Source organism: Sardina pilchardus, chromosome 4, assembly GCF_963854185.1.
Source record: "Sardina pilchardus chromosome 4, fSarPil1.1, whole genome shotgun sequence".
Classification (NCBI taxonomy): Eukaryota; Metazoa; Chordata; class Actinopteri; order Clupeiformes; family Clupeidae; genus Sardina; species Sardina pilchardus.
In genome coordinates, this window is record NC_084997.1 from 32,045,294 (window position 1) to 32,061,201 (window position 15,908).

At 41.6% G+C, this 15,908-nt stretch overlaps 1 protein-coding gene across 1 annotated transcript in view; it reads right to left on the reverse strand.

The window, feature by feature from the left end:
• Window positions 1–4,913, reverse strand: part of LOC134077886 (transient receptor potential cation channel subfamily M member 2-like) — a 40,181-nt gene extending 35,268 nt beyond the window's left edge. The window contains exon 1 of the mRNA XM_062533526.1: window positions 4,748–4,913. Coding sequence (XP_062389510.1) covers window positions 4,748–4,875 — 128 coding nt within the window. The 5' untranslated portion in view covers window positions 4,876–4,913. The remainder of the gene's footprint in view (window positions 1–4,747) is intronic.
• Between the last annotated feature and the right edge of the window lie 10,995 nt (window positions 4,914–15,908).

Genomic DNA, 15,908 nt, shown 5'->3' on the forward strand with positions numbered 1-15,908 from the left:
CATGGTGTCAATTTAGGGGTTATTGAGGATGCTGAGTCCATTTATGACAGTTTCATTGTGATCAGAAGTTGTTATGACTCATTTTTACATAATATTGCAGTAATAAAGGCAAATCCAATGGGGCAACGTCGCCAAACAGTAAGTGAGCTCATATCTTGGGAACGCTTTGATGTATGTCAACGAAACTTGGTCACATGACAACTGACCCCCTCCCAAGGGTACACAACACATTTGGTGTAATTTGGCCACTAGGGGGCGCTATAATTAGCGAACCTGCGTTTAGGGGTTACAGTATATCATGATGACGTTGGTTAGCAAAATTCCAATGGCTAGTCATACTCTTCATACTCATATTGATGATCATTGCAAATTTTACCCACTCATTATAAACAATTGCCCATTTTGGATTTTCCTGAAAGAGAAACTAGATCATCAGCAGTCACAACTTTGTTTGGCCCCCTCATTGCTGCTTACCAATTTTTGTCAAAGATAACTATTTCAACACAAGATATGTCTTTTAATTCTGTCTGATGACACAAAGCTGAGAATCACATTGCTAAGATACAGACAGAAGATACAAGAAGACAAAATTATCAAATGATGCCATTTGTAATGGATCCCTTTTAACCCTATGAGCCCTATTGACCAAGTCCGTCAAAAAACACTCCCACTCTTCTCTGTTACATTGCTCCGCAATTATTAGTTGCAGCGAGATGAAGCCTTTATAACACGAAAGAGCAGAACTGGGGCTTTCCAACGAGACTAAACACTTCATTAAATTAAATCAAAGTATATCATATTTATAGTCTATACTGCTCTCTGCGTTCACCCGCACATCCATTACTCTCGCTTGAATTACTCACGAACCCGGGACGACATGCACGCATGTCAGATGAAAGAGGAGAAACAGAGCTTTCCATTGATACCAAATACATCCTTCTGTGTTATAAAAATAGACAAAGTGACAAACAAATAATAATGTCATATAGCTTAGGCTACCATTACTCTCGTTTTATTTACTCTTGAACCAAAGATCAGAAAGCTATGCCACACATGTCAGATGAAAGAGGAGACACAGAGCTATCCACAGATACCATACAACCTTCTAGGTCATGCAAGAGACGAAGTGACAGCACAATAATAACTTCATTTAGCTCCACTTACATGTTTTTGTGTATTTTTTGTGGCATAATAGCTTATGTTCATAATCCAACATTATCATGTGTTTCTCTATGGCAAGGCACATTCATAATCCAGTTTTGAGATCCTAGCAAATTCCTGTATGGTATCCAATTCATTTGCATCCAAATTTGTTTGACAAATAAACACTTTTTTGCCTTTACTTTGTTCATTGCGATGCAGTAAAAAGTTATTATAGAGAATCATCATGTGTGCACGTAATGTGTGCCACGCAAACAAGTCAGGTTAGATCAGCTCGTGTCACAAATATGGAGCACAAAAAGTGTCAAAAAATCATTTCTCATCACTAAATCAAAATTGCCATTTATTTCTGTAAGGCACACACCACATACTTCTGTAAATTGCTCAGCTCCAAAGTATCCCTCCACCATGGTTCTTGTATTATGTAGCATGTGTGAATGGCACTTACAATAACCAGGATAAATGCTTCTAACTAAAGGTAGTGGAAATGCCCTTAAAACAGCCTAGGGCTCATAGGGTTTCTCCTATCCTTTGGATTTGAAGAACCACCTTATTTAGAGAGCTAGAATTTTACATGTGATTTTTCCTCTCATCTCTCGGTTTAGATTTTCTTGCTCCAAATTTCAAATTGAAATTGAGACTTTCATATAACACACACTCTTCAGTTTACTGATAGTGAAACATTTCTGGGTATTTTGTGTCATACTGCTTGTCACACTTAAGTTGTTTACAAGAAAAAGATCATTTTCTCATTTCATCCGATATTGATTTTCATACATTTTTACATAACGATTTTTAGCTGCCATCCATTACAAATGGCATCATTTGATAATTTTGTCTTCTTGTATCTTCTGTCTGTATCTTAGCAATGTGATTCTCAGCTTTGTGTCATTAGACAGAATTAAAAGACATATCTTGTGTTGAAATAGTTATCTTTGACAAAAATTGGCAAGCAGCAATGAGGGGGCCAAACAAAGTTGTGACTGCTGATGATCTAGTTTCTCTTTCAGAAAAATCCAAAATGGGCAATTGTTTATAATGAGTGGGTAAAATTTGCAATGATCATCAATATGAGTATGAAGAGTATGACTAGCCATTGGATTTTTTTTGCTAACCCAACATCATCATGATCTACTGTAACCTCTAAACGCAGGTTTGCTAATTATAGCGCCCCCCATTGGCCAAATTACACCAAATTTGTTGTGTACCCTTGGGAGGGGGTCAGTTGTCATGTGACCAAGTTTCGTTAACATACATCAAAGCGTTCCCAAAATATGAGCTCACTTACTGTTTGACGACTTTGCCCCATTGGATTTGCCTTTATTACTGCAATGTTATGTAAAAATGAGTCATAACAACTTCTGATCACAATGAAACTGTCATAAATGGACTCAGCATCCTCAATAACCCCTAAATTGACACCAAGATTGTGAAAATGTGATCATTATTAGTAGATGTATGATTGCAGTCAGTATCCTGGCCAAGGTGAGAAAGCGCCCCCCAGAGGAAAGGCAAAACGGGGTCAGAAAATTTGCACCCCGTCATTTTTCAACAGTAGGACCCCAAATAAAGCAAATAAAACGAAAAAATCAATTTTAGCAAAAAAATCCTACGGAATTACAATTCGTACCCCACTAACACAACCTACTGTACAACTAGACAACTTTTATTCATGCTTCTTCTCCTTACATACATGCATCGTTGTCAGTAGAGTGCCGCCAGATGACCATCCCCTTAAACAATTTGTGGGCCTAATTGACATCCAATGATGTTGGCTGCAGGCTACATTCAGGAGAGGGATTGTTTCCCTGTGCTACAACTGTATCCTCTTTTACGTAACCTATCCGTCTTCTGAACATTTGTTGTTGAGAGAGTTGTTGGTTGTATGCATCTATTAGAACTATGGGCTTCTCCTTCATCCGGTGTAAGCGCTTTAGGCTATTTTCTCATTTTGTTGATAGGCTAGGCCTACGCCAGCAAAATAATTGCTACGACAGTTAGTTAGTTGTATGATCGGTTGGTAAACCCATTTAGCTAACTGTCAAAATGTGACCAATCAGAGAACGTATGTGGGTGGAGAAAAGTTCACGTGTGTTTGTTTACATTTGTTCCGCTTCAACTGTTGGCATTGTGAACATGAAACGATCCGAACTGAACTCAAAGGACAATGGACGAATTTATATCGATTCAGCCCGTGATTCGGAACAAAATGGGTATGAAAGCGCCCCTAGATAATGAACTTTATATGGCGTCCCCAGCAAAGCTCAGAAGAAACTGGCTGATAGGCTGCATTTCGTGTGGACATCATCATGCAGTTTAGCCTACTTGTAGCCTGCCTACGTCATTTGCGTGCTCTTCCTTTTACACAATAGGCCTACACAACTCTCTCAACTCTAACCTCGCCTTTTCCTCATTGCCTTCATCTATCCTTTTCTAAAAGTGTGATAGGCCTATTCATACCCAAGTCTGCAACTCTTCGTCACTTTGGGGAGGATTAATTTGGTGCTTTCGAGAGACGGTGGTTGTCATTAACCTATAAAGCAATGATTCCAAAATCATTCAGCGGTTCAAACTCCTAAAGGGTGAACGGCAGTTCTGCTTTCACTTCGCGGCCCTCTATCGGCTATAACTACATCTTAACTATACACATCTATCTCTATCGGGAAACTACAAATTTGACTTGCTCGATGTCGCAATACATCATACTTTCATAAAACATGCAACATAGCCTAGGCTACTATTAGGCCTACCTATCTGTGGACATGTTTGCTGGATAAACAGACAGAGTGCGCGCAACAGAGGAAAATTGCTTTAGTGTTGCTTTAAAATGTGAACGATTTCACAACCTATCTCTAAAATTATTATTCAGTGGCGCAGGTGTGTGGCTAATCCCTAGGCTACTAGTAGAGGATATCTGTGTATTCACTCCAAGTTGACCTTAACTTCCCAACTGTTTGCATTTGCTCAACATTAGAAGGATCACGAACTATAGGCGTATAGTATACCTACACATTTTGTTTGGGCAGGAGAGAGAATGTCAGCACGCGATCGTTATCTGGCCCCTGAAGTTTGAAACTCGTTCCGGCGCCCCTGAGACACACACACGCGCGGTTTTTGTCTCATGTCATACCCAACCCATTATGCTACTTTTAAGGCACGTTTAGACTTGCTGTAGACAACGCGTTCGTGTACGCATCATGGCTGCCTCGCGTATTTTGCGGTCGTTTGGTGCGTCGGTCGTGCACGTCGTCGCAAGCGAACACGACGCGTCCGCGAGATGCAATACTGACAAGAAAGTAGGGGGCGATCATTGCCAAAACAAAGTGACTGCAAGATGCATTATCGACATCAAAGCTGGGGGCAATCATGAGAGTAAACAATGGCACATGGCCACATCCACATCTGATATTAGGCTACTCGTCTCCCCCTGGTGAAGACCTCCAGTAAGGTGCGTAATGCTGCAGCGAGTCTGTACACAGGACACAGCAGGTCGCACACGGGCGCATACGCTTACGCTTGGTCTAACGGCAAGTATAATCCCAGCCTTACACACACACACGGAAAGACTGCAGACCAGACAACGCACCTCTCAGTCTGCACGTAGAAGCAGCATTCCTTCTTCTTGATATTCTTCTTAATCCAGGATTTGAGGTCAGGGGTCTGGATTGTGCTGGCACTGGCAGTTGGCTTCTGAAGCAGAGGGTCAAGCTCCATTACAGCGGTGCGCAAAATTAAAAAAAAATCGACAAGGCACAAATGCGAACGGATGGAGTTTCCAGCGACTATTTAACAGTGAATATTCAAGGCCCTACCTACAGTACGAGCGCTCTGCTTTGCCTCCGCCCCTATATATAGCGCCAGAAATGAACATTTTCACAAGTGTTTTCAAGTGAGACAAAGGGATACGAATGAAAACATCAAGTTCATGAGTAGGCTAATGCATGTCAATTTAAGCATTATCCACACAAATTCGACACATTCTGTATGGACGGAAAAAACATAAAACGAAATTACGGATGGAAAAAATAAAATGAAATTACGCACTAATTCAAAATCTGACGACGTAATACCGCGAACAGCTAAAATGACTCTGTAGATTTACATCTATTGGACTTTTAGTCTGAGTTAACACAGGTTAAAGGAAGACTTTGTTTGAGAGGAAACTCAACTATGCAGGAATGCCAGTGTTACATGGCTGGCAACTGTAAAACTTAACCATGATAGCCAAATTAGAAGGCCTATTAGTCCATGGGCCAGACCAGCTACCGGTAGCCTACCATCTGGCTGGGAAAATTCTAGTTGTGATGCATATCCTGGTTAAGACACTTGTCAGTATTGTATAATATTGAGTGGTACAATTTTAAAGAGTACATCCAAGCTTTTATTCAGGCACATTGGTGAAGCCCTCTGACAAACATAGAGGTCACTGAAGCTCTTTGAGCCAACAAAAACAACATTTTCAACCATTTCCGCCTGCACTTGCTTTATGCCCTGTGGCATCAGAGAACATTACAGACACAAATGACAGAAACTGAAATACTCTCAGGACTTCAAGGATTAAAAAAAAATATGCTTTTGTCAGGATCAGAACTGGACTGAACTGACATTTGGCACTCTGGTGGCTATTTTGTATATGGTTCTGTGTTTGTTTTCTTTTGCTGTTCCCATGTGCTCACCTGTCATCTGTCCTTGTCTCTGCCCTTTTCCTTATATGGTCTGCACTTCCTGTCTTGTTAGTTTCCCCTCCATTTTCTGCCCTCACCTGTTCCCCGTTATTGTCTTGTTGGTTTCATCCAGTCCCCTGTCATTCTGTTAATCAGTCTGTGTATTTTAACTCCCCTGTTCCTCTGTCTGCTTGGTTTAATCCATTCCCCTGTCATTCTGTTAATCAGTCTGTGTATTTTAACCAAAGCCATCGATATCTCCAAGTTGCGACAGCCGTTGACTTCCATGTTAAAGCCAGATTAGAGCGGTCACATGGTTAGTGGGTAGACTCAGTAGTTCCCTCGGTCCCTGGTTTTACTACGGGATTGACAGCAGCGATCGCATTAATATTTACGGTAAATACTCGATGAAAATTACTATAAACTGCATTTCCACATATATATATTACTCAATGAAAATGCATTATTATGCACACAACCATAAGTCATGTAGAAAAGTCTTATTATAACACCTGAGATATTCATTCATTCTCAATGGAATAGTTCCTTTCAACGACCCTGACATACCGGATGTGCCGCCATTGTTTGTTCACGGGAGTCAATGGAAGTGTCACAACTTTGTTATATCGAAGGCTTTGATTTTAACTCCCCTGTTCCTCTGTCTGCTTGTAGCTGTACGTTAATCTGTAGCAGTAAATGTGTTTGTTATATTGAGTCTTGCGCTTGGGTCCTGTTGTGAGAACCTGAACCTGACCTGTCATTATTTTATGCTAGTCTGTGGGTTCAATCCACATCAATCACATTTTTTTAATATAATGTACACTATAGGCCCTATTGCCAAAAGTATTGAGTCACCTGCCTTGACCCCCATATGAACTTCAGTCACATCCTATTCTTAATCTATAACTGTCTGATAACTTTCTACTGTATTTCTGGTGTCGACACTCTCTAGGCAGTTCCTCACGCTGACCCACGGTTATACCAGTAAGGTGCTCACTGTAGTCATCATGAGCAACAACCCTGGGAGTGTGTGAACATTTTTTGTTCCTCTTTTGGGGTTTTTGATGTCCTTTTAACCCTATTTGGGGTTTGATAGATCTCTGTCCTGCTCTTCCAGACGCATTTAAAGGCTCTGACTCATCCTCTCCTCTCATCCTCCTCTGGGCCTGAAAAAACATGGGAGTGGAGTGGCACATATAGCATGGGAATCAGCAGACCCTGCAATTGAAAAACAGGAAAAAAGGCTGCACTATGCATAAATAAATCTGCGGAATAAATGGTGATTATGTATGCATAGTGCGCCCTTTTTCGTAGCGTATAATTTAGTCAGCACTCTAAAAATAATATAACTCTTGAGTGAAGCCTGCTCCTATCCTTATCAACTTTAATGAGCAGACCCTGCCATCTAGAGTGGCATATTTGGTGACATCAGCATTCAATCTCATTTTCCGACCATTTAGCTTAATCTTCATCTGACCTTTATATTCTGTCTTGGTCACAGCTATCCTAGGCTTTGTCCCTGTTGTGGCCCAGTCTATTTCAGTGGGTGCACAAGTGAGGGATTCAGCAGGTCCTGTTCCACTTGCACCACCATGGTGAAATCCAGTAACCAAGGTCAATGTCATTGTAAGGGGTCCACTTCCCTTTTTCTTGGTTGACCAAGATTTTCTCTTCCTGACACTCAGGCAGAGTGGTGCAGTAAGCATGTTGCACATACTGACTAATTGCAGTGGCAGTGTAACCGGTGTCACTCCGGGTGGCTAAAAACCCTACTTGCCAGTTCAGGAGTTTCAGGTTGGCATTGCATAGGATTAGGCCATACATTCCTTTCTAACAACAGCAGCCAGTCAGTGCGTGATCTAAACTGCAGACTATGGGTGCCTCTCATGTAAAGTTTACGTCCTCCCTCGCTCCTCGGGCCTCAATCCTCACTGATCTACATAAAGAATGATGGGGCGGCAACAACGATAGTCTATCCCTTCGTCTATCTTTCTTTATGTAGATCAGTGAGGATCGAGGCCCGAGGAGCGAGGGAGGACGTATAAACTTTACATGAGAGGCACCCATTGTATAGTCTGCCTTGCCCGTCTAGACAGCGCCTATAGAGTTATTTTACAGGGCCCACTGAGCTCAACACTATCATATTTACAGTCCCACGTTTTGGTTGGGACTGTAACGGGGCGAGTAGCCACCATCATGGCAATGTAGCACTGCAGGCTCGGCGTCAGGGGGGGGCCATAGGGGTGCAGGCCCCCCCCAAACAGGTCTCTGTGCCTTCCAAACAGAGTGCTCTGTAGTAGATATTTTGAGGTATTTCCCCCCCCCCCCCCCGACAGGTGCCCCCCCCGTCGATGCTCATAGCCCCCCCACTCGTTGCTCTCTGGCTCCGAGGCTGTAGCACTGCCTTCATTGTGATTGCTACATGTCGGGTTGCGTGAGGGCTGAGAAGCAAAGGGGCGTAAGTGACATCACCAACTTTACAGTAGACAACAAATCTAACTGCTTCTATATGTTCACAGTTAAAGGAACACTTCACCGTTATTTCATATTAAACTATGTTATTCCCTTAATCAAGACGAGTTAATACATACCTCTCACTTTTCAATGCGTGCACTCACTGGCTCTAGCGCGCGGCGCAACTTTGATAGCACTTAGCTAGCCCAATGCAGCCAGTAGGATCAAAACAGAGATGAAGTTAGGAGCTACCAAACACCTCCATGTTTTCCCTATTAAAATACAGTTACACGAGCAAGTATGGTGAGACAAAATAAAACATGGTGCATTTATAAGCAGGTAAGAGGGATAACTATATTGTGTGGCGCAGTAATATCCTCACTCTTGCACTTTCCGTTTCACTTTGGAGTGTGGATATTACTGCGCAGCGTCTAAGTGCTCCCAATGTTATTCCGCCACACACTTTTTTTTTTTTAAATGAAATTTACTCACCCTGACCGCACGTCACTGAGTCTAGCAGCCTTGGTGGTTGCCTTTTGGACTTATTGAGTGATTTGTTTGTCTATGTGAAGCGTTTGTTCATTTGTTTGTTTCCTGTCGAAATGTTTGTGCACGGGTTCACTGGCGAATACGCCGCTCTGTCCAGCATTTTGTTTTTGTTTGTCATTTATTCATCTGTTATGTCTTGATGTCTGCATGTGCAGCGCTTTGGGTGCGCACTTTGCGCTTTATAAATAAATGTGACTTGACTTGACATTACTGGACCACGATTGTGCTGTTCACATGGCAACGCTGAGAAACGATGACCACTCTGGCGAGCTTGATGCTCATTGGACAGACTCTTGTTAGTCTTTTGATTGGTGCAACAGAAGTGAACTTATAGGAGCCATACAATTCATACCTTTTATACAACTTTATACATTTTATATCATTTCATACATTTCAGAAGACCTTTCACAGCATGACAACTCTTAACTGGATGTTAGGCCTACAGTAGAGATGAAATGTGCTCTCTCTCATACATGATTGGATGAGATGTGCTCTCTCTCACAACGTTACATTTTCGTTACATAAAAATAGGGTCACCTGCGGTTGGGAAACCCTGTACTATTTCATGTCAAAATGGCTGTAGTGAAAAATGTCTGGGGTGTTTTTGTAATGTGTGTGTGTGTGTGTGTGTGTGTGTGTGTGTGTGTGTGTGTGTGTGTGCGTGCGTGTATGTGTGTTTTAATTAACAATGTGCTTTGGCTTGTTTTCCGTGATGTTCTAGTTCTGAAAACCCTGTAGGAAAAAAATATGCTTCTAGTAGGTCTCTGGAAAGCTGAGCCGGTTTCACACTAGCTGTCCTACATACAGTAGCAGGAGTGAACCGCTAACACCCCCCGCCCTCTACCACACACACACAAACACACACACACACACACACACACACACACACACACTGCCCTCTACCACGCACCTACGCACACATACACACACACACACACACACAGACAGCTACTCACACACTCTCTCTCTCTCTCTCTCTCTCTCATACACACACACACACACACACACACACACACACACACACCATCCTCTACCATATCCTGCACATGTAGAGCAGACCCTGACCACAACATACGTACTGTAAATATGTGAACTTTATCTTGAGACAAGCAAGAGAATAGACAGAGAATAGCACAACAAACATGGAATGACCAAACATGGTTAGTACTCTGACTGCTGCATATAAGATAAGCTGGAGTTGTTTAGAGTCTGTTTGGTCAGTCCAGCAAAAAAGTGTGTTGCAATAGTCTAATTGACTAGATATAAAAGCATGAACCAGCTTTTGAGAGTCTGCTTGAATTTAAAAAAAAGAAAAATAAAGATTCAAGATTCAAGAAATGTGTTGTCATGTCAAGAAGTTGATAGGAATATGTCTTGGTACAACTCTCAGACGTAAATTACATGAAGAACAGACATCATAAACAGAAAAACAGACAAACAATACCCTGCAGACAGTTACAATAGACCACACCCAGCAGACAGTAGAACAGTTAATTCCCAGCAGACAGTAGAACAGCAGAACAGTAGACCATACCCAGCAGACAGTAGAACAGTAGAACAATTATTAGACCATACCTAGCAGACAGCAGAACAGTAGACCATACCAAGCAGACAGTAGAACAGCAGAACAATAGACAATACCCAGTAGGCAGTAGAACAATAGACCATACCCAGCAGAGAGTAGAACAATAGACCATACCCAGCAGAGAGTAGAACAATAGACCATACCCAGCAGACAGTAGAACAATAGAACATACCCAGCAGACAGTAGAACATACCCAGCAGAGAGTACAACATATCCAGCAGACAGTAGAACATACCCAGCAGACAGTAGAACATACCCAGCAGACAGTAGAACAATAGACCATACCCAGCAGACAGTAGAACATACCCAGCAGAGAGTAGAACAGTAGACCATACCCAGCAGACAGTAGAACATACCCAGCAGACAGTAGAACATACCCAGCAGACAGTAGAACAATAGACCATACCCAGCAGACAGTAGAACATACCCAGCAGACAGTAGAACATACCCAGCAGACAGTAGAACTAGACCATACCCAGCAGACAGGAGAACAATAGACCATACCCAGCAGACAGTAGAACATACCCAGCAGACAGTAGAACATACCCAGCAGACAGTAGAACTAGACCATACCCAGCAGACAGGAGAACATATCCAGCAGACAGTAGAACAGTAGACAATATACCCAGCAGACAGTAGGACAATTAACATACCCAGCAGACAGTAGGACAGTAGAACATACCCAGCAGACAGTAGGACAGTAGAACATACCCAGCAGACAGTAGAACATACCCAGCAGACAGTAGAACATACCCAGCAGACAGTAGGACAGTAGAACATACCCAGCAGACAGTAGAACATACCCAGCAGACAATAGAACATACCCAGCAGACAGTAGAACAGTAGACAATACCCCTTGGCAGAGAAAGTGCACTGTGCATACAGTTGAGAAAGTTCTGCTAGCATAGCTACTTGTGTAAAGTGCATACAGTTGTTGAAGTGCTGCTAGCATTGCTACTTGTGTAGATAAAGTGCATACAGTTGTTGAAGTGTTGCTAGCATTGCTACTTGTGTAGATAAAATGCATACAGTTGTTGAAGTGCTGCTAGCATTGCTACTTGTGTAAGTGCATACAGTTGTTGCATAGAAGTGCTGCTACTGTAGCATTGCCGCCTGTGCAGAAAACCTGTCTCACTTTAGACAAGGGGGCACTGGGCCTGGAGATGGGAAGACCTGTTTCCATTTACACACACACACACACACAAACACACACACACACACACACACACACACACACACACACACACACACACACACACACACACACACACACACACACACACACACACACACTTTCTGGATGTGTTCCTCTCAGGGCAGCTTCACGTGCCACTACAGCACATCAGACGTGAAGAAGAACACATGTGTGTCCAAAAAAAGACTGAAATGTTGTGGATGCGAAGATGCGTCTATATCAAGGCCATTTACAGTAACTGTTTTCCAACAGTATTTTAAGATATTCAACAGCCATTTACACACACACACACACACACACACAGAGAGAGAGAGAGAGAGAAGAGAGAGAGAGAGACAGACAGACTAAAGCCCAATCAATATGGGATATCAATTTCGATATTTAAGAATTTAAAAAACAGATAAATGATGAATAGACCATTTTCATTTTTAAATAGGCCTGACTACAGTTGAAAAGAGTCTAAAAGATTAGTCAAACACCAACTACAGCTGATACCTCCAGACAACAACCAAAACAAAACAGACAGACATATAAACATACAGACAAGTGGCATCAACATCCATTTGTCATACAGGCTCAATGGCTGTTAAAATACAGTAGGCATAAGTATGTTATAGTATTATGATAAATTCTCATAGAGGCAGGCAGAATTTTATTTTAAAGGCCAGCTATTTCATGGATCCAGGATACTATGCATCCTGATAAAGTTCTCTTGGACTTTGGAATTAAAATAACCCCACATCATCACATACCCTTCACCATACATTGACATGGTGTTTTGTTTTTCAGTTAGCCTATTAGCCTGTTTGATGCTCATTGAGCTCAATGCAAATTAAACCAGCTAATAGGCTAACTGAAAAAAAAGTAAATTGGAGTCCAGTGATCAATTTAACATCAATTTACAAAAAAATATTTTACAGTATATTCCTCTTTTTAGTCAACTTTAGCAAGGGGGCAAATACTTTTCCCACAGCACTGTATATGGGAATGGGGGCCCCTCCTTTGTTAGCACAATTTCGGCAATTTGCTTTTATTTCTCCAAATATCGGGTTTAAACCATTTACAGTATCTGTATCCTGTTTTTGTTTAACCAATTGTGTGTTCATCATAGTCTACTATGTCCTATTGCATTGTGAATTTTGGTCATATTCTCCTGTGGGGATGTGCATAAACCCTTATTTTTTTCCATGTTTCAGGAAAGACACAAATTAGTACCAGCAGCAGAAAAGTTAGTCTGTTCTCTCCTCAGCTAAACTACTTCTGCATATGTGCTCAAAATCCTGTAAGTGTGTGTGGCTGTTTACATGCTTTAGTTGTATGGATTTTTTCTTGCGTAGCTTTACTATTATTGCCCAGTCTTGGGCATGATGGAGGTTTTTTTTACTTTGTTTTGAAACTGTCTTTGTTACCAAATTTCTAAATCAGCTTTTCACCTTCCTTTTTTGAACCGTCAGTGAATAGTATTACTCGTGCTGACTTCTGCTTTTGGCTTGCCTGTCACTCGTTTTGTGGGTTTCGGTCCCACATCTAAATTTGACTCTATGATCTTTCAGTACAATATGCCACTTTCCCCATCATGATGACAGAGCTCTGATACCTTCCACTGTGTCTTTTGATGCTTTCTGAAAGGAGGATATTTTGTGTTAGGAATGATTGTTGGATAAAATTTGAATGCTAGAGTCAATAAACTTTTCCTCCTCTGAGAGGTCTGTCATAATGTCAACTTGTCTTAATGTGGTCAAGGCTCCCATGAGCACAGAGGGGGCCTGATCTGTGGGTGCTGCTTGGAAAATAAGCCGCTAGCGTAGCGGTCATATAATGATTGTCAAAGTTTTTTTTCTTTTCTTCTTCTTCTTTTTTCCTGTCATCTACTTCCTGAATTTTTGGTAAACGATTCCTGGGACAACGTAACACCGGGGCACATGAAACTTGGGCATGTAGCCCCAGTAGACTTTCACTGAAAAATGTTGAGTCCCTATTCCAAGCTAGCCCTATTTCCTATGTTCGTACTGGCAATATTGTGGTTTTCTCATAAATTAATTAATTATGTGAGTCAAGGCAGGAGTACATACTTTTTGGCAATATAGTGCATGTAGATGAAAAAACATGCACTACTGCCCACCGGGAAAATGTCCGGTATGCCAGATGGCCAGTCCTTCCATGATCTAACATCCATGAAAACACTCTCGTAAGACCCTCACAAACAAATATCAGTTCTGTGCAACATTAAAAGTGTGAATCTAATGCACACCAGCCACAGGAATTGTACGTACACAGTATTCCTATGGACTGGTAGGGAGTGGAACAACAACTCCCTAACTCCCTCATGTGGATACCTTTGGAACTGCCTCACTGCCTCACTGCCCCGTGGATTCAACAGAAAGTCCCTGCTTAAAAACTTGCATTACATCATTAACCGATTGACTACGTCATTTAATCAGCCTCTGTCGCCATTTTGCAACATTATAAATATGAAAAGGAACCCCTTGTTAATGTACAGCCCTGAATATATCAATATAAAATCTATTATAAAGTGTTCCGTTTTCAGGTTGAAGTGCACTTGGATGAGTTATGTGTATTCCAGTCACTAAAACCAACCTGATGTGCATGAGTTAGGGTGACCACCTCCAGTCAGACAAAATGTGGGACAAGTAGCATGGTAAAGAGGGACAATGTGGGACAGTAGTAATAACTTTAAACTTAAGATATATTGCCAGATCTAATTTACCAAGCAACATTTTTTTTAATCTACCGACATAAGATTAAGACTCTACCTAGGCTAAAAGACAAAACATTAATTTTGCAACATCTCATCTTTATTGGGATTATCAAAATTGTCAGCTGTCCAAGGGACCAGGCATTATGCAGCTGAAAGAATGCACTCAGTGAATCAAATTCTTAAAATACTGTACAACACACAAAAAAAATATTAGACCCACCTAGCCTAAGTTCAACCAAATAAGTTCAGCCTATAGTCTACATGTATAGTTGAGGCTTGCATAGAAAGTTGAACTATTTCAGTGCAAAGAGGTAAACCAGAATCTTTTATGATTTGCATGTTTCTTTGATGTGTTTTTTATTATCTGCCAAGGAGGTTATTTTCATTGGGGCTTGTTTGTCTGTCTGTTGGTTCGCAAGATAACTCAAAAAGTTAAGGATGGGATTTTCAGGAAAGGTCTGAAATGACCCACGGAACAAACGATTAAATGGGAGTTATCCAGGAGGCGGTTGTGTTTTCGCTTGGCCTAGGTCTGCGCTCTCAGAGTGTTTTTTTAGTTTTGTAGGACTCACTTGCACCATGTCGCTTCACATCGTATTCTTCACCATGCCACAGAGAAAAACACAAATGCAAAATGCCCTCTCTGCTTCGCCGTCTACAGGTCTTTGCCAAGAGTATGTTGCGGTCCATTCGCTGTAAGTGCATCTTCTCTTTCTCGTGGCCACACTGGCCATGGCTGCTTAACCTGACCGAGGAGCGCGCTCGCCAATTTGAGATCTTTGACAACGTTGCGGATGCGTACGTGCACCAGGCAACAGTTTGATTGACGTACGACTCAGCCTATCGACTACCGATTTTATTGCTCTCCTTTGAACTATTGGACATAAGTTAACACTACGCCTGTGGGCGTATCTGTGTATTTATTTTCAATTGGCCAGGGTCGAACGAAAAAGCGGGACAGATGCTCAATTTGCGTGAGGCGGGACAAAGGGTAAAATTGCTGTACAGTACAACGTAAAGCGGGACAGGTGGTCACCCTAGCATGAGTACCAAATTCAACTCAACTCAATCAACTCAAATATCAGTTAATAGGACACAATTAAAAGTGTTAATTAGAGTTATATTTGACTTATAATGTATTCAATATTACTCACAAATGAAGTATTTGGCTACAAAGCATTCAGTTTTCATTTAGTGTTGTAGTCTCAGTTGTGACAACATTTTGAAATAATTAATAAACAATACAACTGATTTAAATGTCTGATTTTTTGAGGGCCTTAATATTTCCATTCCCATGATCTGATCTAGTACCCTGGAAATCCAGAGTTCTTGCGAGAGCACAATATGAATTGTCTCTGAGATACTCTGGCGACAAGCAATGATGCACGTTACTTTTGCCCCTTGAGTCGGGGAAAACCAATCACATCGGTGTATCTAATAGAGGCAGGACAGAGGCGAGCTAAACAGATGACGGGGAAAACCAATCACATCGGTGTATCTAATAGAGGCAGGACAGAGGCAAGCTAAACAGATGACGACAGTGCTGCAATGTTGGAAGTCAGTAAACATTGGTTGTGGTGT